Source organism: Sesamum indicum, linkage group LG4 (assembly GCF_000512975.1).
Source record: "Sesamum indicum cultivar Zhongzhi No. 13 linkage group LG4, S_indicum_v1.0, whole genome shotgun sequence".
Lineage (NCBI taxonomy): Eukaryota > Viridiplantae > Streptophyta > Magnoliopsida > Lamiales > Pedaliaceae > Sesamum > Sesamum indicum.
Window position 1 is genome coordinate 14,802,835 of NC_026148.1, and position 13,863 is coordinate 14,816,697.

Consider the following 13,863-nt stretch of genomic DNA (forward strand, 5'->3'; position numbering starts at 1 on the left):
TTTATTTTAGTTTTAGTGTTTTTATTCAAGCTTTGCGATGCGTGCCACGCTTAATGAAACATCCAAATCTGTTTGGATGCTCAAATTGGACATATTTGAAAGTTTTACTAAGCGTGCCCACGCTTAGTCGATCTTAAAAAACTGTTTAACTCACTTCACCAAAACAGATTTAGAGCTTCCACTGAGCTGCCCACGCTTAGTCGATTTTTCAAAACTGTTTAACGCACTTCACCAAAACAGATTTGGAGCTTCCACTAAGCGTGCCCACGCTTAGTCGATCTTTCAAAACTGTTTTAACTCACTTCACCAAAACAGATTTGGAGTTTCCACTAAGCGTGCCCACGCTTAGTTGCACTTCGTAGGCTGTTATTTACGTTCATCTATCTTCATCTATTTATTTATTTTTATTTCTTCATTTTCTTTTTTTAAAAAAAATTAGAAAATCGAAAAAAAATCAAAAGAAAATCTTTTCACTTTTATTCATATATTTTACCAAGATTTTCTTTGACTTCATCTTTATCTTCATTAACTCTCTCTCTCACTTTCTCTCACAGCAACTTCACCTACCACCAAGTCTCTCTCCCTCATATCCACCGGAAGTTGCCGCCATCATCTGCCACCAGCCCAACCACGCCATGAACTCTTCGCGGCATGCACTCAGGGACGCTTCCTTAAACTCTCTCTCATTTTAATTTTTAATCCTTGAGTTGCATGTCAATGTCCACATTGAGGACAATGTGAATTTTAAGTGTGGGGGTGTGGTTGTTGAGCTTATACATGATAATTCTTGGCATGATAAAACCCTTTCAATTTTGGACTAATCTTGGTTTGATGATGTTATGTGTAAGAAGAATACATGTTTTATGCTTGAGGATAATTCACTAGTTGAAAGCTTGTCTTCACCAAAATGACTTGAGTTAAAACCTTCTGATATAGGATTAGTGGACTAAAACATACCTCGTGAGATCTTGAGCTTGATATATAAAAAAAAATTCATTCTTTCTTGAGAGAATAACACTTCTATAGCTTTGTCTTCCTAGAACTTGGCTTGAACCACGTCGAGGCCACACAAATGTGTATTTATTTGGATATGATAAAGGCATTAGAAACCACTTTCGGCCTTTTTTTTAACCACCCAACACATTTTAACTTTAGAGAACCCCTTTGAGCCTTTCGACCTATTTTGTTGAATAACCCGTCATATACGAACATATCCCGTCGTTTGTTTAAAACTTTGATTTTGATCCCTCTAAGAACTATTAAAGCATCAAGGGAAATGGGTTTATGCTCAAAAGAACAAGTTCTCAAAATGAGAGATTTTCAAAACCTTTGTGATTTACATGCTTAAAAGATGTATCTCAAAATGAGTGTGGGGGTTCCAAAATTATGTTCCTTTTCACTTTGTGGGAACCGACATCAATTTTCTTGGTCTGTGCCTATCACAAAAGATTGGAGAGGAGAAAAAGAAAAATAAAAAGAAAAAGAAAAAGAAAAAGAAAAAGAAAAAAAAAAGAGAGAAAAAAAAAATATATATGAACTCTCCAAAAGGATTAAGAAAGGCATAGTTCAAGGAATTGTCGAAAAAACTTTGAGAGCTTCGAATTATTGTTCACTCAAATTCTTTTGGTGCTCTAATTAGTTTATTGGAATTTAACCTCATTATCCTTTTATCCTACCCCAAACCAAAGCCCCATTACAACCAAAATAAAAGACCTTTTGACCCTTATATGTGCATATTTCAAAAGTGGTGGAGATGTGGTGTATAGGCAAGCCTATGGTGAAGCATTGTCGTAGTAAGTGTCGAGAGATACACTTGAGCCATATATACACTTGAGAGAATGGAAAGTGGAGAGAAAATAGTCCACTAGTTTTATGCGATTGATTTTGATAATGGTCATCACGTGAAAACTTGTTTGATACATGTTGAATTATCTCCTTCATAAAATATGTCATTTACTTTGCACATGATTACAAATTGCCTTGAGTAGTTTAAAATTTGGAGGGATTTTTGAATGCATCTTGAGTTTGCTTGAGGACAAGCAAATGGCTAAGTGTGGGGGTATTTGATAACTCTGCAATTATAATGATTTTATAGCAATTTAATCTTCCTTTTTAAGCCAAAATATTCCTAATTATGTGATTTTATTGCATATTCAGCAAAAAGGAAGATTACAAGGACGTTTCTGCAAAATTGACAAAGTGCGCCCACGCTTAATGGAGTAGTCAACTCGGGATAAGGATAAGCACGAACGATTCTCCTAAGAGATAAAGGAATCAAGTGTTTAGATTTAGAAAGGATTCTTTTAAGCTTATCTTTTGTAATCTATTTACCTTTTTAGAGTTTATCACGTATCTATCCCCCCACTACGTTTAGATTCGTAGGGAACTTTTGTTATAAATAGGGGGGATCTCTTCATTAGAAGGCATTCAGTTTTTATGTTAGAACTCTATAGAATTCTCTGTTCATCTCTTCTCTTTTATTTTATTTTACTACCGGAATTAATGGAATTCCACTTTCTAGTGTGTTCTTCCATTAATATGTCCGGCTAAATTCCCTATTTTCTGTTTAAGGTATGGTGATTGCTTGATTCCCATTATGTTGTGAGATCTAATCTGCGTTCTACACTTGTCAAGCAAATATTCATGTTATTCTCTGTGCTTTAATTACAAACATCTGATTTATGAATGATTCGGCCGGTTGTTCATTATCAAGAAGGTTTGCTTAGCTAATTGAACTTTATAAATCCGTGTAATTGTTTATTTAGTTCAATACTTAGTGGCAACGTAGCATGATTAGTTATGTCACAGTATTTAATTATGTTATGGGGAATGCATGATCTAGTTTAAACGAATTGTCCTCGTAGGAGTTTGTTGATTAGAATCAGGCCTTTCTAATTCTTAATGCTGTTAATAGATTAAATCTTGTGGACGTTCCTAAGGTTGTCTGTTAATTAGAGATCTAGCCAACGGTCGTACCTTGGCTAACGAAAAGGTAAGGAAAGGTGAGGTTGTTAGGTCGTACCAACGACCATAACTGGTTTATTTGTCCATACATGTGTTATTCTTGCATCAATGATCAACTCACGAGAATCAAGCATAATCCTAGCCTTAACCGGGAAATCTCTCTCTCATATCTCTATCAGGTATTTTTAATTATTTAGTTTTTGATCACTTCTATTTATCACAACCTTCCCCCCATTATTTTCTATTTTCTCAAAGAAATCAACTTAAAGCCAATCTCTGTGGATCGACCCTACTCCCACTTTCACAAGTGTAGTAGGAATTATTTTTGGTGACTTCGACACTCATCAGGTTCTCAAAGGCCCGTTGCTTTTGTTGGACATGTACAACTTTCAAAAACTGTCTTATTCACTGATGTCTTTTATAATCCTGATTTCAAAGTCAATCTTCTATCTGTAAACCAACTGTGTACATCTTTACCATCAAATTCAAATTTGATCGTTAGTACTGTGTTTTGTAGGATCAGGTATCTAAACACACTTTGGCAGTTGGTTGAATCTAACATTTTTTGTTGTAATAAAATTTGGCATCAACGTCTTGGCCATTCCTCCGTATAAGCAATAAAACATATACCTTCCATCAACTTGTCTTCTAATCATGAGAAACTCCGGTTTGATATATGTCCTCTTGCAAAACTGATAGGACACATTTTGATATAATTTCAGTGGTGATTGACTATCATTTGATGTTAAAAACACTCCTAATCAAGTGATATAGTTGCAGATTTAGCTTAATAGAGATTTGTGGGATGAAAAGTGAGTTACAATTAGCAACATAACAACTTTGCTTATCCAATTAGGTATGCCCACGTCTAACCCTACGGAAAATCGGAAAAACAAGGAAAACAAAGATGAATTTTCTGGAGAAAAGCTAGTCCACACATGAATCACAGTGCCCCTTGATATTTTGGAATCATCTCTTTTGAGGAGTCTATTAGGGTTAATTATTTAATTAAATAGGACTTATAGTTTAATTAGAAATCTATCTTTTAGTTCTAGAAATATTAGGTAACTAGTTAATATAAATAGATGATGTAGTTCATCATATGAAACTTCTTTTGATCTTTGATTCTCTACGTTTTTATAATATTCTCTCTTTTATTTGTATGTGTTTTCTCATTAGCATGTTAGGCTAGTTCTTTTAATTTCTAATTGGCGATATTGTGAATGCTTGATTCACATATGTTGTGGGATCTAATTTGTGCTTTCTACTTTTGTTCATAGAGGTATTGTGTTGTTCTCTATGCTTTCATCACAAATAATTTGATTTATGAATGATATGTACCATTATTCATTGTCAAGAATATTTGCCTAGCCAATTAAACTTGCAAATTCATAATTGTTTGCTTAGTTTAGTAACTAGTAACGCAACATAATTCATCAAGTCGTAGTGGTCGATTATGTTGTGGGGAATGCACAATATAATTTAAATAAATCATCGTAGGAATTTATTGATTAGAACTGTGCCTTTCTAGTTATTAGTTATGTTGGTAAACTAAATCTTAAGGACGTTCCCAGGGTTGTTTATTGATTAGAGAATTAGTCAATAGAATTCCATGACTAACGATAAGGCAAAGTAAGAAAAGGTGAGGTCGTTAGGTCTTACCCTAAATCCTAAATTCGACCATAATCAATTTATCTATTATGAATGATGGTTATATTTGCGATGATCAATAATGAATCAAGCATGATCCTGTCTTTCACTGGAGATCTTTCTTCTCATATTTATTTGTATTCTTTATTTTGTTTCTAGATTTAGACTTTAAACAAAAATCTCCCTCTTTTTAATTTGGTTTTTATGTGATGAAATTAATTTAAAACTAATCTCTGTAGATTTGACCCTACCCACTACTTTCACAAATTTTAGTAGGATAATATTTTTTGTGGGATTCGGTACTCATAAATTTTTTTGGCTCAATTGCTAGGGATTGGTGTTTTCAAATTAATTTCTTCTTATTACTTGTTCTCCTTACTTGGTTTTAATGCCACGATCTTTTTATTTCTATTTTTATTTGAATTTCTGTGAATTCGACCCTACTCACTACTTTAACAAGTTTTAGTAGAATAATATTTTTGGTGGATTCGACACTCATAAAAAACAAACTAGATTAACCTTTCCTATAAGTGATCTCATGCTTCACATAAATTTTGGTTTCATACACGTGGACATCTGGGGGCCTTATCGGACACATACTCTTTCTAGTTGTAGCTATGTTCTCACGATAGTAGATGATTTTAATAGTCACTTGGACCTACTTGATGAGGCATAAATCCCAAACCTATTCACTTTTGTCTAATTTTTTCAAGATCGAGAATGGGACTGAATTCTTGAGCAACCAATTCCAATCGCTTTTACATACACTTGGTATAATACATGAAAGATCTTGCTTCCATACACCTCAACAAAATGGGCGGATTGAGAGAAAACATAGACACCTAGGCCTTGTTGCAAAAGCTATCATGTTTTAAGCTTGATTACCAAAAGAATTCTGGGGGACTCCATTCTCACAGCTACATATTTGATCAATAAGGTTCCATCTTCTGTCTTAGGTTGGAAAACTCCTTTTTGAGCTATTGTTTGGCTACCTGCTTATGACCACCTTCGAACGTTTGGCTGCCTTTATTTCTCTACGAATGTTGATCCACATAAAACCAAATTTGATCCCAGGGCACACAAATGCATCATAATTGGTTATGCACCTCATCAAAAGACCTATAAGTTGTTTGACATAAACTCACACACCACTTTCATATCTAGGGATGTTACATTCCATGAACTCACATGCCTACCCAATGAGTAGTTGTTTGACTGAGCAATATTTTTTGGGTTTAGAGATTGCTCGTTTGCCTTAAGGAACTTATGTAGCTCAGTCTAAATATATCAGAGATATTGTGCAGGCACGCCACTACCACGAGGGGTCAAATTCATTTCTGATTGTGGAGCATTATTGTCTGCCCCTAATTTTTATCGCCATCTGATTGGTCGTTTGCTTTACCTCAGCTTCACTCAGCCTGATATCTCACACGCGGTGTAGCAACTTAGCCAATATTTACAACACCCTTATGATTTACATTGGACTGCTGCTCTCTATATTGTTCATTATATGAAAGGTTTTCCTGCTCACAGTCTTATGTTTCCTACAACCAATTCCTTCCAGCTCCGCACTTTCTGTGATGTAGACGGGGTGACTTGTACTGGAACCCGCCGCTCCCTCACTGGTTTTTGTATATTTCTGGTATTTGCTCTTGTCTCGTGGAAGACCAAGAAGCAGACTGTTGTTTCTCATTCGACAATGGAGGCTGAGTATCATAGCATGGGCGTTACGGTTTGTGAATTGTGATGGATTACTTATTCGCTTCAGGATTTTAGGGTTACTGCTTAATTACCTATTAATTTGTTTTGTGACCACAATGCCGCAATCCATATTACCGCTAACCCTGCTTTTCACGAACGCACGAAGCATTAGGACATTAATTGTCATATTGTTCACTATGCGTTCGCAACTCCGAATAGTTAGCCGATTTGATTACTAAAGTGTTGTCCGGCTCTATTTTTGCTTCTGCAGTGTGCAAGTTAGGCTTGGTTAGCTTTCCCAAGGTCCAACTTATTAGCTTCTTCACGTCTTAGGCAACTAGAAGAGTATGTATACAGAGCTGAACTTCATTTCTTTAGTACATGAACATATTTTCAGCAAACCATCACTTTCTTTCTTTCGAATCAAATTCTCTCTATGTTTTTCTTCACACCTCTATTTATAGGCTGACGGACAGCAAAATTCGAAAGTGGTTGCAGCCTGTGATATATCACTGGAAAACTGCACGAATTAGCTCTCTAACAACAAAAAAAGATTACGATTTAGTCTTATTTTGAAAAAGTTATGACTATTTAAATAGGTCCTGACAGTCGAGTCGAGGTTTGCCGATCTGACCCACTGGTGTTAGGTTGGCAGCCATCAATCTAGGAGAAGTTTATTAGAGAGTTTTTGGAATGATGTGTTTTATGATGTTAAAAATATTTATAACGTGTCGTTTCTGTTGTCCGTCGAGTTATCCTGTTGAATTCGGCTTACTTTTGGGCCTACCAAATTAGTAAAACTAGATGAATTTTGGACTAAATACTTTACTCATGGGCCTATACGGTTGTTTGGTGGGGGTACGCCTCTTCAGCCTTAAGCTTGAGAAAAAATATTTGAGAAATATCAATATAATTAAATAAAACAATATTTGAAATATGTATTTTTCTTAATCTAATTAACTTGCATTTAATTTAATTACCTTTTCTGATTAAAAATTAAAGACGTTTTATATCTAAATTTATAATTTCAATTCCGAAAAAAATAAAAAGGTAAAACTCCCTCAGCAGTTTCTTTTTAAAATTTTTAATTTTAAAAGAAAATTTTCTTCTTAAATTAATAATTATTCATTATTCATTTACTCGTTTTTTCATTTCTTATTTAAGTACAAATTCAGTAAAATCTTACATATGAAAATCATTAAAAGTTTTAGATTTTTTTTTTGTATATTAAAAAGATATTAGTTACTAATGAAAGATTTAGAACATTTAATAATCTTTTTTTGTATATTTTTATCTTTTAAACTTTATATGAGAAAAATTTATAATCAGTAATTTAATGTATTTTTATGTTTTTATATTTTCTTGGTGATTTTTTGGCTCGTTCTGTTAATTTTTGTACGTTATATAAATTTTGGCGTATCCCTTGGACTGTTAAGGGAAACGCCACACAATGAGTACTGTTGTACTGTACGATTGTACTATTTATTTAATGAAGATTACATTACCTAATGTATTTTTATATTTTACTGTCTTCTAATTTTATGTATAATAAAACTTAAGCTAAATAAATGAAATTTAAAATAAATACATGTTTAAAGTATATGTAAATTAATCAAAATTTTAGTTCTTCCTCTCCACCCACCCCCACCCTCTAAGTTCTTGCAGTCTTGCAGGCTGCAGCAGATTGGAGAAATTGCTAAGATAGAATCAGAATCTGAATGCAGGTGGAGAGGGCATCTGGTGGTTTTCCTCAACGATCAGGGATGATGTTGATCCCCTGCCTTGGATCCGCTAGCTCAATCCTCGCCACGTAGCACTGGTCCCTCAATCTGTTGGAACGAAACGGCGCCTGCATGAGTGGTTGCTGCTATGGAGGTTGGCATGCCCCCCACCCCCGTGTGTGTATTTCTGTGGGTCTGGGGTGTGTGTGTTTCTGTGTGTGGTGGTGTGCGTATTTTTGCTTGTGTGTGTGTGCGCGCGCGCGCGCGCGTTGTGGGTAGTTCTTTTGATTCACTGCTCTCCTGCACTTTAGGCGATATATAGAACCACCTCTCTTCACAGCTTTCATCAACTTCTGCAACTTCATCTCATTTATACACACACAAAGCAGTAAAAAGAGGGGGGATTTGATACGATTTCATTCATGCTAAATTTCAGAATGGATTTCACAAGAAAACTGAGCTTTCTTGTCTTTATGCTCTGTGTTCTCATCTCTCTCAAGAACCAGAATGCAGAAACCAGTAGAAAGGCTTCGTTTCAGAACCCGGTGGAGAGGAAGCTCCAAGAAGATGATGGGCTTCACGAATGGCTCAGGTATGATTACTACAATGAGTCTTGTCCATTGGCGGAGCGGATAATCCGATCAACCGTTGAAGAGTTATACGGGTTGCGGCCTGATGTTGCCCCCGCTCTTTTGAGGCTTGTTTTCCATGACTGCTTTGTCGAGGTGACTTCTCTAGTTCTTTGTTTTTCCATAGTCTTCTTGTTTGTTTAGTGTGGTTATGTAATCAGTTCTTGGAAAGATTGTTACTGTTTTTTTCCTATATTTGGCGCCTTTTGGGATTCTGACTTTGTTCTTATTTTCTTCGAGATTTCAAGTATGGTTTGTTCTTGAACAGTTTGTTCTCCAGGAACCTTTTTGGGGTGTTGGTTTGTTTCTTTCATATATCTTTCCTTTTGGAGATGGAATGCTTATCAATGTTCTTAATTGGGCAGATTATATGCACGCCTAGTTTTCCATGACTGCATTGTGAAGGTGACTTTTTAGTCTTAGTTTTTCACAAAATTTCTTGTTTGTTAGTGTGGTTGTGTGCTCAGTGTTTGATAGATTTTTCGCTGTTTTTCATTATTTGGCATCTTTCAGGCTCTAATTTATTCTGATTTTCTTCAAGATCCAAACAATGATTTGTTTCTTTCATTCATCTTTTGTTGGAGATGGACTGATTATCCATATTCTTAATGGTCAGATTATAAGCATCCCTAGTTTTCCATGACTGCATTGTGAAGGTGACTTTTAGGTCTTAGTTTTTCCAATTATTTCTTGCTTGTTTAGTGTGGTTACTTTTTGATAGCTTTTTGCTGTTTTTATTATTTGGCATCTTTCAGTTCCAAGTTATTCTGATTTTCTTCAGGATCGGAAATATGATTTGTTTCTTTCATTTATCTTTTCTTGGAGATGGAATGCTTATCAATATTCTTAATGATCAGATTATAAGCATGCCTAGTTTTCAATGACTGCATTGTGAAGGTGACTTTTAGTTCTTAGTTTTTCCAATTGTTTCTTGTTTGTTTAGTGTTGTTGTTTGATCAGTTTTTGATAGATTTTCGATGTTTTTCATTATTTGGCATCTTTCAGGTTTTAAGTCTATTCTGATTTTCTTCAAGATCCAAACTATGATTTGTCTTCAACAGTTTGTTCTGAAAGAAAGTTTACTTGTGGTATTCAAGGTTTTCTTTTATTTGCTTTTTCTTGAAGATGGAATGCTTGTAGATATTCTTGTACAATGGACATGTCTAGTTTCAGGTATTTTAGTGGTTTCTTTGAGATCAGGTCAGTTTACGTGTATTTACCAGTAGCTTTCTTCTAATTGCTGTCTGCTGAATGATTTGTAAGGGGTGTGATGCCTCAGTGTTGTTGGATCATGGCGATGGAATTCAGAGTGAGAAAGACTCTCTCCCAAATGAATCTCTAAGGGGCTATGATGTCATCGACATTATCAAGTTAGAACTTGAAGAAGCATGCCCTGGAGTTGTTTCTTGCGCAGATATTGTTGCTTTGGCTGCAAGAGAAAGCGTCCTCATGGTAAGACTCTCTATCTATAACTCTACCACCAATCCTTGTAAACATGCGTATCAAGAATCTTTTCGTTTTCATTTTCGTTGTTTCAAACTTCTGGCGACTTTTGAATTTCAGGCTGGCGGTCCGTTCTATCCTCTGTATACTGGTAGAAGGGACAGCATAGTTGCTTATCCAATCATAGCAACTTATGAGCTTCCTAGTCCCTTAGACGATCTTTCGAAAACTATTGAGTCATTCGCATCAAGAGGGTTCGACGAAAGGGAGACAGTCAGTCTATTAGGTATGACAACTTTGTTCTGGTTATTCTCTTTTCTACACTACAGGGCAATGAGTTCTCTGGGGATACAAACTATTTAGAGGGACTTATGTAGTAGCTATGGTGAATCCCTATGCTTGCAAATATATTGCTGACATCCAATGGCCTTCTCTCTATCTCTGCGAGTGATCACATCTGCTTACATTCTATAAGTAAAACAAACTCTCTTTTCTTGAAACCAAGCACACAATCACCTTTATAGATATTTTTGATTTTCTAAATTTCTCTTGTTGAAAAATCTACTTTGGCTAGACTGTTTCTCTTTGTATCTTCATTTGTTCTCCTATTCCGTGTCAGGTGCTCACAGCACAGGCACAATCCACTGCAAATTCTTCTTCCACCGGCTCTACAACTTCAGTGGAGGTGATGGCCCTGACCCTTCTATTGACCCTGAGTTTCTTCAGCTGCTAAGATCAAACTGCAACAGCATCCATCACTCATCCCGACCAGCATCAGCTTCTCCATCATTATCACCTTTGCCCTCATCAGAGGACAACAATTTATCAACTATCTTATCCCAGGATGCAGGCATGAAGATGGACTATGAGGGGCCACGAACAGGTTTCGGCACACTATACTATCGTAGTCTTTTGCAGCGCAAAGGACTACTGTTTGTGGATCAGCAGCTGACATCTGGGGCAGAAACGGAGACTTGGGTCCGAGCATACTCCTCCGACCTTTCCCTGTTCCAAAGGGACTTTGGTCTTGCAATGATCAAGCTATCCAACCTCAAGGTTCTGACAGCACCAAAGGGACAGGTTCGACTCAACTGCCGAAAAGTTAACTGAAACTTGTGTGGATGAACGTGTTCTGTAGCCTAATCTAACTTTGAAGTTGTTTACTGCAATATCTTGACTTAAAGTCTTTACTTTTCTGTTCTTTGTCATCCCTGTTTTTTACTTGCCAATTTTCCACTATGTCAAGTTTCTGAATATTTTGAATAATTGAATCCAAACTCATTATTAGACACTTTTGATTTGAATATTGAATGTGTTCATCAAATGATTATAATTCAACTTAATTTAATTAATTTCTTAAATGTTTGTGAATTTATTTGGGCTTGTCTTTGATATCAATCTGCCCTCTTTTGGGCTTGTTTGAGCTTTATGGCCATGCCAATTGCCAAAGCGAGCTTCTTCTCACTTTGTCAATTTTTTGGGGTTAATTACACTTAAACTCCATTTAAAAATGTAAAATTTCACTTTCCTTTAAAAAAGTTTAAAATTTATACTTACACTCCCTTCGAAAGTACATTGTTTATACTTGAGCTCCTTTTATTAGAGTTCGGACAAAAAAATACTAAGGTCAAAAAGTAATTACATAAGTTTTTAATTTTATCCCTTATTTAACATTCCAGTATAATAATTTTGTACTTATAAGAGAATAAATATAATGATGTTAACCTCACTCCATATATAGATATTATATTTATTCCATTATAAATACAAAACTATAAATAGGAACAATAAATAAGGAGCAAAATTGAAAAATCAGGTAATTTCTTTTGCTGATATTAACATTTTTCATTTAAACCCTAACGGACGGAGACCAAATTTAAATTGAAAATTTCATAAGGGTGTAAGTATAATTTCAAAATTTCTTTCGAAGAATTTTTAATTAACTCAATTTTTTAATATTTTTTATAGTAAAAAATTATTTTCTTCAAGATTCCAAATGTGGTTTGTCATTGGAACTATTTATTTTTTAGGAATGTTTTGGATTGTCAACTTATACTAAGATATTGTTGTGACATAAAAATCTTTTATATATTTATATGGAGAAATCACATCAACTTATGTGATACGATTAAAATAAATTTTTATGTCACACAATTAACTAATAGAGAATTTGTCTCATCATGAGAAGCTTTTATTATGATACTAAATTATTGTATTAAAACTATGGTACTTCTTATTAGTGTATTGCTCGTATTTTTTTTTACACGTGAATAAATGAATTTCTTAATTTATTCGTAAAATTTAATTTTTTATTCAAGATTTTCAAGTATAATTCGTTTTTGAATAATTTATTCTCTAAGAACGTTGTGAATTGATAGTTTTGTCTTGTACATTTGGTTTAATCAGTTACTGATATTTGATTTCAATTTTAAAATAGTTCATATTTTCTCAATTCACTTTATATTAGTCTCTTTGGTGGGTGATTTTTTCATACTATCCTTCTATTTTTTTTTTTTTATAAAAAAATTATTCTAGTCCCTCAATTTTCATTTTCAATTTGTAATTTGGTTCATCGCACATAAATTTAAAAAAATAAAACTATTTTAATTGAAAGAATTTACTATCGGACAGTTATTTCGTATATTGGTAAAAGTTTCTTATGGGGAGACAAATTATTTATGGACAATTCATATATTTTTTGTTTTGAAAGTTGGAAAATAGGAAAAAAAAAAAAAAAGAAAAGAAAAGTGTAGAATTTAAGAAAAAAATAAATTTGACACGAAAAATTGGATATTCATATCATATAAAAAAATTGATTTAATTGAAATTTGGCGCTTGTCAAATTGATATAGAATAGACATGTTAAAAGGTGATCGTGTGAAGTAAAAGTTTATTTTAATTATTCACTTGATATGATGTGATTATTAGACGACATTAATATATTAGAACAATTGGCAACTCAAAACGTTCCTATAAAAGAAGTTGTTTAATAACTGAACCATATTTGAAATCTTGATGAAAATTGACTTTTACTATAAAAAAAAAAGTTAAGAAGTTCGTTGATTTACGAAATGAGAATATGACGTAAATCAACGAATATGAAGTATTATATTTGTCGCTATCGTTTATGATGTGGACCATAAAAGAAATAACACAATAGAGGGTTGGTATGATATAAAAAGTTCCTAGTGCAAGAAAGCCAATGGCAGACTAGCTTGAGCGTTGGCGGGGGGAACGCGACGTTAGCAAATCATAAAGGACGCTATGGAAAAGGCCAATTGGAGCAATCAAATGGAGTCGATAGAAATAGATATGCACACAAGTTTGGTGTCTGTAAAAATTATAAGACAAGAAATAATAAAGATCAAATGAGTTTTATTGATTTAAATAAAGCGGTTTATAATCTCTGTATTTAAAATAATTTCCTGATTCTTCTTTCCGCATGTGGATTCAAGAGCTTGGAGCTTCTGAAATCATGAAGTACCTCGCCAATGTTTGCTGCTCAATTGACAAAAAGGGTCACTTTTAGTCAAAAAGTTGTTCATTCGAGTCCCTGAATCCTTGTGTTGGTGGATCAGTAGGCGGTTCTCGATGGTGATTGGAGCTGAAACTACTCGTGCTCTCTTGTACAAAAAATAAGAAATAAAAAGAGATCGCCAAGTACCTCAACCTTCACAAATGCGAAGAAGAGTTTCATTTTTGAAAGCGATGGGGTAAGTGGTAGCAAGAAGGTGAAAAGCCTGACGGAAGCCGTG

The 13,863-nt window shown here is 34.4% G+C and overlaps 1 protein-coding gene across 4 annotated transcripts; it reads left to right on the forward strand.

The window, feature by feature from the left end:
• On the forward strand, positions 7,948-11,392 carry LOC105161067 (putative Peroxidase 48). 4 transcript variants are annotated; one of them, XM_011078640.2, is made up of 5 exons: positions 7,948-8,190; positions 8,473-8,761; positions 9,929-10,117; positions 10,229-10,394; positions 10,728-11,392. In XM_011078640.2, the coding sequence occupies exons 2-5, from the start codon at positions 8,474-8,476 to the stop codon at positions 11,216-11,218; spliced, it is 1,134 nt and encodes a 377-aa protein (XP_011076942.1). In that variant the 5' UTR covers positions 7,948-8,190; position 8,473; the 3' UTR covers positions 11,219-11,392. The 4 variants fall into 4 exon arrangements, with proteins under 4 accessions (XP_011076942.1, XP_011076943.1, XP_011076944.1 ...); XM_011078641.2 differs by having other exon boundaries at positions 8,537-8,761; XM_011078642.2 differs by having other exon boundaries at positions 8,543-8,761.

Bases quoted from the DNA above. Each gene is read 5' to 3' on its own strand.
- LOC105161067 (XM_020693256.1), top strand. From the start codon at position 8,459: ATGCTAAATTTCAGAATGGATTTCACAAGAAAACTGAGCTTTCTTGTC. The intron at 8,762-9,928 runs GTGACTTCTCTA...ATGATTTGTAAG, and splicing joins TCCATGACTGCTTTGTCGAG to GGGTGTGATGCCTCAGTGTT. The intron at 10,118-10,228 runs GTAAGACTCTCT...TTTGAATTTCAG, and splicing joins CAAGAGAAAGCGTCCTCATG to GCTGGCGGTCCGTTCTATCC.